Genomic DNA, 14,574 nt, shown 5'->3' on the forward strand with positions numbered 1-14,574 from the left:
TTAGGTGTAGGGTTTGATTTTATGGTTGATTAAGGGTTAAGGTTAGGGTTAAGTGTAGGGTTAGATTTTATGGTTGATTAAGGGTTAAGGTTAGGGTTAGGTGTAGGGTTTGATTTTATGGTTGATTAAGGGTTAAGGTTAGGGTTAGGTGTAGGGTTTGATTTTATGGTTGATTAAGGGTTAAGGTTAGGGTTGGGTTTAGGGTTAGATTTTATGGTTGATTAAGGGTTAAGGTTAGGGTTAGGTGTAGGGTTAGATTTTATGGTTGATTAAGGGTTAAGGTTAGGGTTAGGTGTAGGGTTAGATTTTAGGGTTGATTAAGGGTTAAGGTTAGGGTTAGGTGTAGGGTTTGATTTTATGGTTGATTAAGGGTTAAGGTTAGGGTTAGGTGTAGGGTTTGATTTTAGGGTTAATTAAGGGTTAAGGTTAGGGTTAGGTGTAGGGTTAGATTTTATGGTTGATTAAGGGTTAAAGTTAGGGTTAAGTGTAGGGTTAGATTTTATGGTTGATTAAGGGTTAAGGTTAGGGTTAGGTGTAGGGTTTGATTTTATGGTTGATTAAGGGTTAAGGTTAGGGTTAGGTGTAGGGTTTGATTTTATGGTTGATTAAGGGTTAAGGTTAGGGTTAGGTGTACGGTTAAGTTCTATTTTTAATCATTTACTCTTCAACATAGGGTTAAGTTACATTTAATGGACATTCAATTCAGTGTCAGTTGAATGTCAGTTGAGCAACAACAAGGCCATAAAATGGACCATCCAAGTAAAGTGTTACCGAAATAATTTGTGAAAATGTATATAAATATATATTTAAATGTGTAGAATAAAAAAACGATATAAGTTGAGTTACTATATAAAATAAAAATAACAATATTAAACAAATGACTCCAGTGTAATAGACAAAATACAAATATTATGTTTGATTTTTTTTCATGTAGAAATTATTGTATTATTATTTTGTATTGAACCCTGTTTTTGAGTGTATTACAGGCAGAAAATCAAATCAAATAAAATTATATATATATATTTATATATTTATATATTTTTATATATATAATTTATTTTTTATCACTAGAACATAAGTCAGATCTGAAAGGGTTAACAAACTTAACAAACAAGCCTGAAACACACACACATTCATTTAGTTGTATTTGGAAAGGACTGGTTGGAAATGGTTTCTGTGTACAATACACAGTCAGTTATGATTATGCATATGTATGCTCAGGACCATTGTCATGACAAAATACACTGCCTGACCAAAACAAAGGTCACCACCTGGATTTATCTAAGCAAATAGGTACAATAAAAGACTTCCCTTGGACAATTACTGCATGTGTGATTATCTTTCAGCTGGCAACAAGTAATTTTACTCTAACTGATGGAGTGAGTAGCTTCTTGTTTGTTAAACAACCATGTGGAAATGAAATATGTTAATCTGTTTCAGAAATGGCCAAATTATCGGCATGCATTAAGCAGAAAATCATCTAAAATCAGGAAAAGAACTGTCCAACACAGAAACTTAATCTTTGAGGAAGGAATAATGTAAAAAAAAAAATCACAATCACTTAAACATTTGGTGAAATCTGATCGTAGAATACAACACTAGAACTCAGTTATATGTTTAATAGTGAAAGTAAGAGCATTTACGCACTCACAATGCGAAGGATTGGGACTAAACAGTTGTCTAGCCTCAGGAAAACCACTTTTCAGTGAGGCTTATTTGCTAGAGAGTTGCTAAAGATTGGACTCTGGAGCAATGGAGGAAGGTCATGTTTACCCTGTTCCAGACTGATGGGTGCATCAGGGTAAAAAGAGAAGCGGCTGAAGGTATTAACCAATCGTGACTAGTGCCTACTGTACAAGCCTGTGAGGGTGGTGCTCTGATCTGGGGTTGCTGCAGTTGGTCAGGTCGAAGTTTAGCAGCAGCATGTTCTCAAAGAATGAGGTCAGCTGACTATCTGAATATACTAATATTTTGGTTCAGTACATTCTAGGGCCAACAAAATACTGTCCAGAAATGAGTTTCTATATCTGACATATGATCTGAAAATGAGCCAAACTGATGACCCACAATTAGTTTAAACTCAAATAATTTCCAAATATTACACAACTTTGAGTTAGATGGTGATTTGCAGCTACATATACATTCAAACAAAGACCATTAAGTCTTCATTTGAGTTAAATCATCTTGTAATAATTGAGTTTAATCTAAACTCTGTTTCAATTGCTTCTGTCACCATCTATTTAAATGGTGTATAACCGTCATTTTTGACACGCACCATCAGTGTGTAGTCATTTCCCACAGGCAGCCTTAGGAAAACTTGTAGCTCATATAAAATGGTTAACAGCCTGTCCTCGATGCCGTAGGCTGTAAGAGCAAGCATCATTTTCTATGCTTATAACTCTGTGTGGGCTGTATGCTGTACTATTCATGCTGTATTCTTTCTCCATCTAGTCTTTTCACATTTTTGCACATTTATATTTTAGGTAAATTAAATGAAAATTAATTTATTTGAATAAATATAAATGTTTTTATTCACCTGACCATAACATTTGAAGTGCAACTTATATGACAAAAAAACAAACAAACAAACAAAAAAACATTCATTTAATTAATTGACAAATTAGGCATAATAACATAAGCTTTTAAGTTTAATTGTCTCAAGTTTTCAGTAAAAAAAAAACTTGAGATAAAATACTTATTTAGGCTTACAAAACAGGAAAAATATTTATGTAAGAACATCAAAACTCTCTGAGTATGTAATTTCCACCCTTCTGAAAGAGCAGAAAAAACTGGAGGAATGCAAAAAAAATGTTCAACAGAATAGGATCAATGTCTGGGGTGTCCAAACATTTGCACACAACTGGATGTAAATGTATCATATGATAAATTATATAGATCCTTTTCATATGTTTCACATTTAATTCCACCATATAGTGAATATACAGATTCCAAAGCAGAAGAAGCCCATAATGTATAATTCAGAATCTGGGGGCTTCCAGAACGCAGGGATTTAAACACTTATGTAAGCAGCAGAGTTCAGTTTTCATATTTTATGTATTCAGACACTTTCAATCCTGAGAAGATGTATAATGTAAAATTTATATTTATTTTACAAAATCTTAAATAGATGTGTGCCATTATGTACCGACATGGCAAAAGTCAGTAAGACAGGAACTTATATCATGTCCCATGATCTGTGCCATGTTATAAGGAAGCTGAAGAATGCGGTACTGACCTGTGGGATATGTGGGTGGGGTCTCCTACCGTTTGAATGTGGATGTGATTTCTGCCACAGTTGCTTGTCTGCTTGTATGGACAATTCTAGCCAGACACTGCCAGTCACAATCATTACCACTCACTGCAGTGTCTGTTGTAGGTGGTAATGCCTTTTATAATGTATTGCAGGTACACAGGTATATATATATATATATATATATATATATATATATATATACATCCTCACCAGAGACTGTAAAAAAAGATGGACGCCGTGTCTCCGTTCCCATTCATTCAGTGAAAAAAAAGACCAAAATCTTCCGTCATGTTGGCGATCCTGAAACCTGAGTCTGCGCAGTAAAGACCAGAGGAGGGAGAAAAACTGTGGAGAGCAGCCTACTCATTTAAATAACCCCGCCCCTGAGGGCTGCCTCGAGGTCACAGGCTGCAGAACGGAGCTGACGTTCTGTTATTGATCCCGCCCATAACCAGCCCTTTTACAATAACCACACCTTTTTTGAATAGAGCTGAATAACATTTAAAAAAACGAATTCTGTGTGGATATAAAAAATTGACAATATAAGCAGAGGTTACACTAGCTGTTGCATTTAAATAAAGGAGGTAAAATTACAGTATATTAGAAAAAAATGTGATTAAAAGTTGTCTGTTTTGCCATTGAAACCTATTGGGATGGGTGGGCTTACACAGCTTTCTGAAACCGAACAGCAGGGGGCGCCCGACCTGTGGTGGCTTCACTTTTATGAGACGATGCTCTGTCCAGCTATACACAGTCTATGATCCTCAAAGTGTAGTAAAATAGGGTATTTTTTGGCTACAAACAGTATACCAACAAAAAATGGGGAAAAAAAACTAAATCCCTCATAACTAGAGTGGCAAGGTAATCCTCAGTTCATTTCTCTCTCTTTCTTGTTCATCCCTCAGCTGTGCTTTACACTTCATTTGACACGACAGAATTAAAGCTCTGTCCTGCGAGTGACGACAGTAATGCAGTGAGATCCTGTATTTCTGTCTGTCTGCTGCCGTTCTCTCTTCAGAGCGGATAGTTGAGAGGGTTTAACCCGCAGAGAACACAGGCTCTCAGACCTTTAATCCCACTTAGTGCTCTCTGATTGGCTGCGACACATGTTCCTCTGATGTCTCCCTGACTCCCCGGTGTTGTTTTTTTTTTCTCTTCTGTACTTTGGTACAGTACAGTAGACCCCCGTCTACCTTCAAAGCCGCGCAGACACTATCAATACCTGCAAGCATGCATCCTATTTACAGCTATAGGAGGAGATGAGAAACTTCCGCGTTGCGCCGGGTTGCATCACAGCGAATTATAAAACAAGGTCTTGTAGTTTTCACCGGTTCCTCGCTGACAACACCTCGCTCTTCCTCGCCAGTGACCCCCGTAAGCCTGCCACAGCTGCAGCGGTTGCATCATGGCATTCAATCAATCACATCCTGCCGGATCATATCCCTTTACCGCGATGAAAAGTAAGTGACAGGACATCCCAGCATGTAATGTTAGCGCCTGCTTACAAACACGGACGTGATGCAACGCGGGGGCCATAACACCTGGACCCGGCAGTGGTGAACACAAGGCTTTCTTGCAGGCGGTGAATTGGAGCTGGTTTTTAAGGAGGGAGGTTAGACACGAACACGAGGGTACATTACACCTGCACAGGCTATTCACCACCGTCTCACTGAGCTGTTTGAGCAACAGATCCAGATATGAAGAAATAATGAGAAAAAAACGGTCATGTGAAACGTAAAAGAAAAATGAAAAATACTCTAAAAATACTTTAATGCTAACTTTACTCATTAATGTATACTCATATAAAGCATCTCATCAGTTTTACCTACAGTGTAATCCTACACTGTAAACCCAAAAGTTGTTTAAACTTAAATATATTAATCTGTTTTACAAAGAAAAAATAGATTTCTACTCAACTATTTTGAGTTAGATATATATATGTATATACATATATACATTCAAACAGAGATCTCTGAGTTGAACCAACTTATAATAACTGATTATTACTGTTACTATTACTGTTGTCATAGGCAGCTTCTTTTCCATTGCCTTCTGTCACAGTCTATTTGCATAATGGGTGTGTCCACCAGTTTCTGACACTCCCAATCACCATCAGTCTATAGAAAAGACATCATTTTCTAAGATGCAGTAACTCTGTGTTGGCTGAGCTCTGAATACTGTTCATTCTTTACTGTTTACTTTCTTCATCTACTTTTCTATAAGTATTTAAAAGAAAATAGTTGAGTAAAATCAAAAAGAGGATATAAATAAGATATAAATGATTAAAAAATAATATACTATCATATATTTTGTGTTCTGGTTAAGTTGATGGAAATTATATTAATTATGTTATTCTAACTAAAACCAATGTAATACACAGTACTTGAGTAAATAAAATATATAAGTTCAGGAAAATCTTAATTAAATAAATAGTGGAGTTATGTATATAACTTAATTTTGGGAGTTTGATCCACGCCCTTATTCCTCTCATTTTCCACCCTATATACACCGTCACTTCCTTTCTACCTGCGTGTTGAACAACCTCGCACCCACCTCCTCCCCATCTTCCTCCTTCTTTCATTCTCTCCCTTTCTCTTCCTGTTTCTTTTGTGTGGGCGGGGCTTTAGCTTCATGCTTTTCCAATGAAGCTGCTCTAAACTCCACCCCAAATACTCTGAGTTTCACTTCTTCTTCTCTGTCCAGTCAAGGGCGTGGGAAAATACTAGCAAATATATATATATATGGTAAATTCACTGTACTTAAAAATTATGTTATATGAACTTAAAATTTAACAACACTTTTAAGTTTAGTCAACTTATTGGGTTTTACAGTGTAATTCCAAAATGTTGGGATACTGTGTAAAATGTAAATCAATGTGGATAAAAACAGACGGATATGTTTTATTCACAGTAGAACATCAGAATGAATTTTAAATGTAAAAGTGTTTCTGGATCAAGCTGACTTACAGCTAATTTAATCCCACAGCACCAATATTACAAGAGCTTATGGACTAAATATCTGTTTGGAGATCAGTGGAGGTAAAAAAAAAAACATGTTTCAGAGTTATAGAGTGAAGATTAAAGAAACATTTTAAAAAGGTATAAAGTGATATAACAGATTTTGTGCAGGTTTCAAACTTTTTACATGGAGCTAAAAAAGTGAGTAAGGCTGAGATTAGTATATGTGTTAAAAAAATACTTTTCATTTTACTTTACAGTAAAAGTACAGGGAGTCACAGCAGCACACTTACAGGACAAGTCCCAAAACTGGAGTGAAGCTTCCAATAAAGTGAGTTTTTTGGCATAACTGTTATGTTGAGGTGACAGTAACTTAAAAGAACATTAAAAGTTGCTTAAGAGTAAATAAGTTACTTTAAAAAAAATCAAGAATTCATAAAGTAACTATGTTTGTATTTTTTAAATGAGTAATCAGTGATCGGAATACTTTTTCAAAGTAACTATGCCAACCATTGCCAACCAGTGAGCTCAATTCAGCAGCAATTCAAGCTTCTTTCCTGCTTTCAACCTGTTTACTGTAGTTTTCTTTTCTTTTTCAACAAAATACATCATTCTACCTTTCAAAATTAAAGGACAGCCCAGGCCAATCTTATATTTACTATTTTTAATTAGCTGTTTTGCTGCATTCTCTTCCATTCCTTTTGGAATCACTTGTGGGATTCCTCTAGCAGTTTTCAGTCATTTTCTGAGATTGGAAATGGATGTGCTCTTCATAAACTGGCTCTGACTTGGCTTACATTCAGAATGCTCAAGTCACAAAAAAATATGAATGTGTTCAATGAACAAGCAGTGATTTTCAATACAGAATCAGTGCAGCCTGTTTTTAATGCAGTGCCACATGAGGACCTGAAGATCACCAACATTCAACATCGACCGTAATTCATGGATTTGAATTTAATAAATGCTTTTTTGTCTTTTGAACTTGTGAAATTTGTGAAATTTGGTCAAACTTGTTACAACTTTTAGTTTTAGTTCAAAACTATATACTAAACCAACAAATTTATATTTAAGGTTTATCAAAACACTTAAAAGTAAAATGAAAAGTATTTTTTTAACACATATACTAATCTCAGCCTTACTCACTTTTTTAGCTCCATGTAAAAAGTTTGAAACCTGCACAAAATCTGTTATATCACTTTATACCTTTTTAAAATGTTTCTTTAATCTTCACTCTATAACTCTGAAACATGTTTTTTTTTTTACCTCCACTGATCTCCAAACAGATATTTAGTCCATAAGCTCTTGTAATATTGGTGCTGTGGGATTAAATTAGCTGCATACGTGATGGACTGAAGTGTGAACTGAGGCTGATGGTAGGAATCTGCTGGGCTAGGTAACTGAATAACGCAGTCATGTGCCATTTTTGGAAGAGGAAAAAAAAATGGTGAAAATATGCAAGAGTGGGTGTGAATATGTTAATTACTGTGTTAAACTATCCTCGACCATCCCAGCGGTGTGTGTGAGTGTGTGTTCATAAATAGTGTATTGTGCGCAGCGGCGTGGACAGGCTGGTTTCTGTGTGCGAGCTGGTTTAAGCGTGCAGCCCATCACATGCGGCTCGGCGGGGAGCGGCAGCCCCGGCGCTTTGTCTCTCGCTTGCCTTTCAACTACAAAGCCCCTGTCGAGAGGAGATGAGAAACAAACAGCCGACTCCCTCTCTCTCTCTCTCTCTCTCTCTCTCTCTCTCCGCGCACTATCGCCGCATAGAGAGCGTCTGTTTGTGGACTCAGGCTTTTCATCAGCGGGCAAAGAGGCGTTTTCACGCCGGCCCCTCCCTGGGAGATAGGAAAAGGAGCCTTTTCTCTTTTCCACTTTTTTGTTTTTTTTCTTTCTCTCAATTTCTTTTTTCTTTTATCGTACCAAAAACCCCTGAGCTGCTTCACCTTGATAAGATAATTACAGTAAACAACGTGTGACATATCGGCAATGCTTCTTCTGCCCCTTCTTCTTTTTTCTTCTTCTTCTTCTTCTGTGTTCAAAAAGAATCTGAGGCATCCCAGATGTCTTTGAAGAAGAATCAATGTTCTTTTAATTGTCAGCAAAAAAAAAAAAAGAAAGAAAGGACAAAATAGAAAAGAAAGATTATGAACATTCGTCACATTCTTTATTTTCCTCTGGTGTTGAAAAAGAATAAATTAAAGAAAAGGTTCGATTCAATTATAACACGTCAAAGTTCAGTAGCAACAGCTAAAAAAAGGCATTTCATTTTATATTTTCATTCATTTTGACCTCAAGGACTCTCTCTCTTTCTCTCTCTTTCTCTCTCTTTCTCTCTCTGTGTTTCTTTACCTTCACTTTAATATTGTTGCATCTGTGTCTTATTTTTTTCTTCATCCTCATCAATAAACAACATATGCAGTGACTGTCCTTGATTTCACTCGGGCTGAAGGAGGTATTTCAATAGCAGCTACGCTATGCTGCCTTCCCTTCAGAAAACCCACTTTCTCAGAGCGCTAGATCTTCACAACTAGGCATTTCTTTCAGAGGTGGCAGCGTCATAAATAGCTTTTTCGTATTTAACGCTACGCAAGAAAATACCTCGAAGGATCTCTTTTGAAGAGTAAGCGAGGTGTCATTCTTATACAAATGTAGGAAAAAGGAAACGGTGTGCCAAAACAAAACGAAAGGAACTTGTTTCTGAAAGTTGTGAATCGTTCCCACTCAAATCAAAGAAGCCTTAACCACTGGCTTCACTGGCTTCATTTTACACTTCATGACATTTAGAACAGCTAAACGAAACTCGGAACTTCAAAAAACCACACTGTCACGTCTGTAGAACACCGAACCACCTCACCACCGAGCATCAAACCAGATCTACGGCAGACTATCAGCATTATGTCATCTGTGTATTCACAAACAGAACTAAAGAAGAAGCAGAAGTAGTAGAAGTAGTAGAGGAACAAAACCAAAAGTAAGGTCACTGTCCAAACTGAATGAATGAAGGAAGGATTTCTCTTCACACATTCAGGTTTCCGTGAAAAAAGTTCGTAAAACAGAGAAAAAAAAAACAAAAAAACAAAAAAAAACACCAAGGCTCTTGTTGAAGCTCACACACAACGAAAGTTGAGTCAAGTCGATAATTCAAAGACAGAGCACTTTTTTTTTTAATAGACAAAGTGTCCCAGAGTTCTTAGCTCAGATCTGTAGAAAGTTCCAGGGCTTGTTTAACCATGTGACAACAAGATGAGAAGATCAAGTCCCCATCATCAGAACTACAGGAGTTTTGTGGCTGTGGCTGGCCAGAAGCCTGGTGTCAAAATGTTTTATTTATTTATTTATTTATTTTTAGTCTTTTTTTAAGTCTTTCCCTCAAAGCTTTCCCCCCTGTCTGGCAGATCACAGCATTTGAGCCTCATTAAAGTCACACTACTTGAAACCCTAAACATGTAAACAAACTCCTAATCTCAAATGTAGTTTTTTATTTTTAATTTTTTAGGATTTTTACCCATCATACACTGATCTAAACCCAGAGACTCTGCCTCGTTCTCCAGAGCTGAAAAGAGACCTTCAAGAAGTTTGTTCTATCAAACATTCGTCATGTTAAAGCTATCAAATGCTTTTAGTAGTAGTTTGAAACCCAGGTTCTCGGCCTCACCCTATCGCTCCCTTAAAACTCCTCTTGTACGACTTTTCTTCTCAAGTCATGTTTTAGTTTCATTCTTTGCGAGTTCGCCACAAAAAAAAAAACAAGGCTACGAAAAAACATTGCTGCTGCTGTCCATGGTGCCGTACAGGTCTGCCAGTTTTTTGAAGCGTGGCCCCCAGTTGCTGAGGTAGTCGTAGCTCTGTTCTGAGTCCGAGCTCAGAGATTCGAGCGAGCTAAGCGATTCCGCCACTGAACCATTGCCCTCAAAGGCGTAGGTCTGCAGCGAATCGTACGGCGGCGCTGTCGGGTCGACGTCGGCCTCCTTCAGGCGGTCCCAGATAAACTCCCGGAACAGCACGTTATCCGGGAGCGTCTTGTATGCCGCCCTGGAGGCCGTGGAGTGCGGGTAGGAGAAGAAGGTCGGGGTCTCTGGGGTGACGTCCCGGCGCACCTTGGGGTCGCGCATGATGTTGAGGTTGCGCAGGGCGACCATGTCAAAAGCCTCCGTGTCCTCCTCGCCGCCACCTTCGTCGTCGTAGCGGACGATGTTCTCCCGCACGTCTCGCTCGTCCTCCAGGATCAGAGGCTCCTTCCTGCGCCGCCGCACTGTCACAATCAGCAGGACAAGCACTGAAAAACACAAATACACCAACACACAATCAGGTTTCCATGAAAAAAAAAGTGGTAAATCCAAAAAAAAAAAAAAAACAATTCAAAGACAGAGCACTTTTTAAATGGACAAAGTTTCCCAGAGTTCTTAGCTCAGATCTGTAGAAAGTTCCACAGCTCTTTTTTTACCATGTGACAACAAGAAGAGAAGATCAAATCCCCATCATCAGAACTACAGGAGTTTTGTGGCTGTGCCTGGCCAGAAGCCTAGTGTCCAAACTAATGTTCAGTACAGTTCTATTAGGGAAATAAGCAGAATGCAGCTAATCAATTTTCATCCACTTTAACCTTAGCTAGCATATTATTAGATTATTATCTTATTAAAAAGCCACATTTGCTTGGCTTCCTGTCATCCATGAGAATGCTTTATATTTGTAAATGTAACTTTTAATCCAACATAGTCCTCAACAGTCATTTAAACGTGCTTATTATTTATACTTCTTGTCTATACCCCCAAACTTCCAAAAGCCTTTAAATCAGCATGAGGCTTTTTGCAGCATACAGTGCTCAATCACAATATTGAGATACCATGTTTTAATTCTAGAATTATTAATTATCCAAACTTTCATTCAAAAACTTGGTTTATAAAAAAATGGTAGCTCTGCAGAACTCAGCTTTCAAAGGACGGAATAATTAAATGATTGTATTGTAAGTCTGTTAAATACTGTATATAGTGACTAGAGCTTTTAAAAGAGCTTTCAGAGGATCTACTCATCTAAAATGGTTAATGTTCATTAAACTAACTAAAAAAGAAGAAATTTGACAGTCTACAGTAATGCAAACAATCTACAAATGGATACCATTTGAGACTACCACTTTGAGTGTTTGAGTCTCTTCAATAAAGAGCAGCAAGATATACATTTTTTTTTGTATTTTTGTGTTTTTTAGGCACATTATATTTGTTAATACTCTTGACATTGATGAAGATTAGATTACATGTTATGACACATATGAACATTATGCAGAAAACAAAACAATTCTAAAGGGTACACAAACTATTTCTTGCCACTGTATATAAACAATGTTTAGGTGAGACATGGGTAATATATCAATGCCTTACAAAAACAATACTTTATCCTATAAAAAGTGCATAAGTTTTAATACAGCAGACATGGTTATGGTCTAATTCTGACACACATTTACTGCTTAATTTATTCTATGTTCTGCACCACTAAGGAATGATAGGGATGGTAAGTGTTAAGGGTTGAAACACAATTGTAACCAGTTCTTGTAATTCTACATGTAGACCACAGTTCAAAATCTAAAACACACCTTTAAAAAAGCTTTATGTGAGAATTGGTATTTCTGGCTCCTGGGCTTTCCCTACAGTCAGGAAGTGTAATTCATGCTTTGAGCCACTTATAAAGGACTTTTAAAGGACATGCTTTACACATGCATTTTTGGAAGTTGAGATAAAGAGATACGAAACAATCACCGACAATGACAGAAGCATGTGGAATTACACAGTAGAGTAATATTATAGTATTGTAGATACTAAACCCACAAATCGTAATACTACTGTCCCTTAAAACTAGAAAACTTTCCAGTTCTCAATTTCACTAATTCCACTACTTCCATTCAAAGCAATAAACACTCATTCAGAATTTCATTAGAATTCTGAAAGATTGTTTTAGGAACCTTAAATATTGAGTTGCATACATCTATTTCTTATATTTTTTTCTAAAATGTGAGTGAGAAATAGTTTAGATAAAAATGCTAAAATCTCATGTGAGAGAAAGAAAGGAAGTACTAAAGTTGTGGAAAAAGACAGAAAGTGTTTTAAAGTTATAATTATGTGACCATACAAAATACAGCAAGCCTGACTATTAGTTCCACTAATATTTTAGCACTTGCTTTCCTCGAGTGCTCTAAATGACTTTAATTATTTTATTACTGGGAACTATTTGAGTTCCTGTTAATAAAACTGGTTGTTATTGCTGTTTCCAGAACTGTTTTTTTTTGATAGACATAAATGAACAAATTAGAACTTAAGCATAGATATTGGTAAAATAAACAAATTCAACAGAAATTGCATTGAGAAAGTGTTCCACAACTATTCTCAGGAGCTTTATCTATCTGTATCTAAACCTTCTCCTCCCCCACATCCTGTTTGCATTTTTCATATTCTCACATGAACTTCACTTGTATCACATTATGATGCATGAAGCCAATTAAGCAGCTAACACGCCTATGCATTGTTAACAGGGAACTTGGCAACTCTACAGACAACGTGTAATATCACATTTGGATTTACTTTGATCAGTGAACAGCTAGTTTTGGGCTCTTTGATATTTATGCTGCGCATATAGATATATGGTCACAGAAGCAGGCAAAAACTTGAATCCCAGACAGATGGTACTGTATAGTTAGCTGAGAAGGCATTGCAGCATACATATATACATATATATAAAAAACAGGAACAAAAGAGGAGGGGAATGTTAGGGTCATGTGATTTGTGGAATTTGTAAAGCTAGAACTTCTTGTCTACCATCAGTGTCTGACCTTACAAATTAGGTTCAGTAAGAATGGTCAAGAGTTCCCATAAACACACTCCTAAACCTTGTAGAAAGCCTTCCCAAAGGAGTTGAAGCTATTGTACAAGGTGGGATTAAGAATGGGATGTCATTTAAGTTAATTTGGGTGTGAATGCAGATGAGTGAATACTTCTAGCAAACGAACAAATTGCAACTGCAGTCATGCAAAGGAAACAGGTCCAGTGGTTCAGGTGGGAGAATGTACACATGCGGATAATCACCTATCAAATGTTAAATCTTACATTTTAAATCAAAGTTTAAGAACACAAGAGCATTGCATAACCTGTAAAGGAACAAAGTTCAGTGACCTCATATGGTACAAATATTAGCTCTCACTGTCAGGGAATTTTATATGTCAGGAAGCAGATTTATGTCGGGGAATATTAAGAATATTAAGAACAAAAGTAAAAATTAGGAACTTTGAAAGAAAATAGGTGCCCCAATTATTGTTAGGCTAAAGGGGTTGGGGGATTGTTAGGGGTATATATATATATATAGGGGTATATATATGACCCCCTGACATTGGGGATATGAGAATCACTGGCAAGATGGCGACACAAGCAACCAAAAAACCCACAAATTTGAGTATTTTCCCTGGTAAAAATGAGATAATCACTATTAATTACCATTGCTAGTTAACTTCCTCAAAAGTGGAATTGAGAAATAAAATACAAGCTAAAAAAAGCTAATTTAATCACAGAGGAATTAAGGAAGTAACAATAACAAATAATTTCTGCACCACCTGCCCCCTTTCTGAAGACATACGATGCCCTAAAATTAACTAGTTAACCAGCAGCTAGCTTGCTGAACTTTAGCACTCCACTGCTATAGCTATATCTGTATCGGGTGCATGAAGGGTTGCCCCAATTTAACCCCTTCTCCTTGTAACTCTGTTCTAATGGGGAGGGTTACAATCCAAAACAAGGGGTACTTTGGGACTGGGCCTTGGTCTCAGGAGGTGTTGTGGGGAGCTAATCATTGTGGAAGCTGCCTTTTTTGCAGAAATTCTGTCATGCTTTCCAGTACTTTATCCACTATTTATTTAGTTTCGGAGACCTGAATATAATTAACAGGTCTAGTACAAGTAGAGGCCTGAAAGACTCAAATTCACAGCAGCATCAGACAAGTCTCTGATTGGCAACTGACTTGACAACACCTTCTAGATCAGCTTAACACAGTACCTAACAGAGTCTCAGATTCAACTGTAAAGATTAAAACTGTAGAGCTTGGAGCTGTAGGTTAAAACATTAAAACACCATTGCTAAGATGGTAAAACAAGAAAAATAAGCCTGTCTGAGACATGCAGCACTGCTAGTGGACTACTGAAAATGTGTGGGCGTTTTAAAACGTTCTTCTGAAACACTTTTGGTCAATAGCGTATATAAGTCATATTAAATAACCACTGAGGGCTATATGTGCTGTCCTTTCAACTCCACAGAACCTTGGGCAGTGGATAAGTGAAGTGATAAAATCTGTAAATGATGTGATGGTGAAGGGACATTGAAACACAGTCTA

At 37.0% G+C, this 14,574-nt stretch overlaps 1 protein-coding gene across 1 annotated transcript in view; it reads right to left on the reverse strand.

Annotated features, from left to right (window-relative positions):
* Nucleotides 1–8,352: 8,352 nt before the first annotated feature.
* The window catches only part of LOC103044085 (cadherin 7a), a 261,452-nt gene continuing 255,230 nt past the window's right edge, over nucleotides 8,353–14,574 (reverse strand). Inside the window, exon 12 of the mRNA XM_022680284.2 lies at nucleotides 8,353–10,486. Coding sequence (XP_022536005.2) covers nucleotides 9,963–10,486 — 524 coding nt within the window. The 3' untranslated portion in view covers nucleotides 8,353–9,962. The remainder of the gene's footprint in view (nucleotides 10,487–14,574) is intronic.

The sequence above is a fragment of the Astyanax mexicanus genome, chromosome 1, assembly GCF_023375975.1.
Source record: "Astyanax mexicanus isolate ESR-SI-001 chromosome 1, AstMex3_surface, whole genome shotgun sequence".
Classification (NCBI taxonomy): Eukaryota; Metazoa; Chordata; class Actinopteri; order Characiformes; family Acestrorhamphidae; genus Astyanax; species Astyanax mexicanus.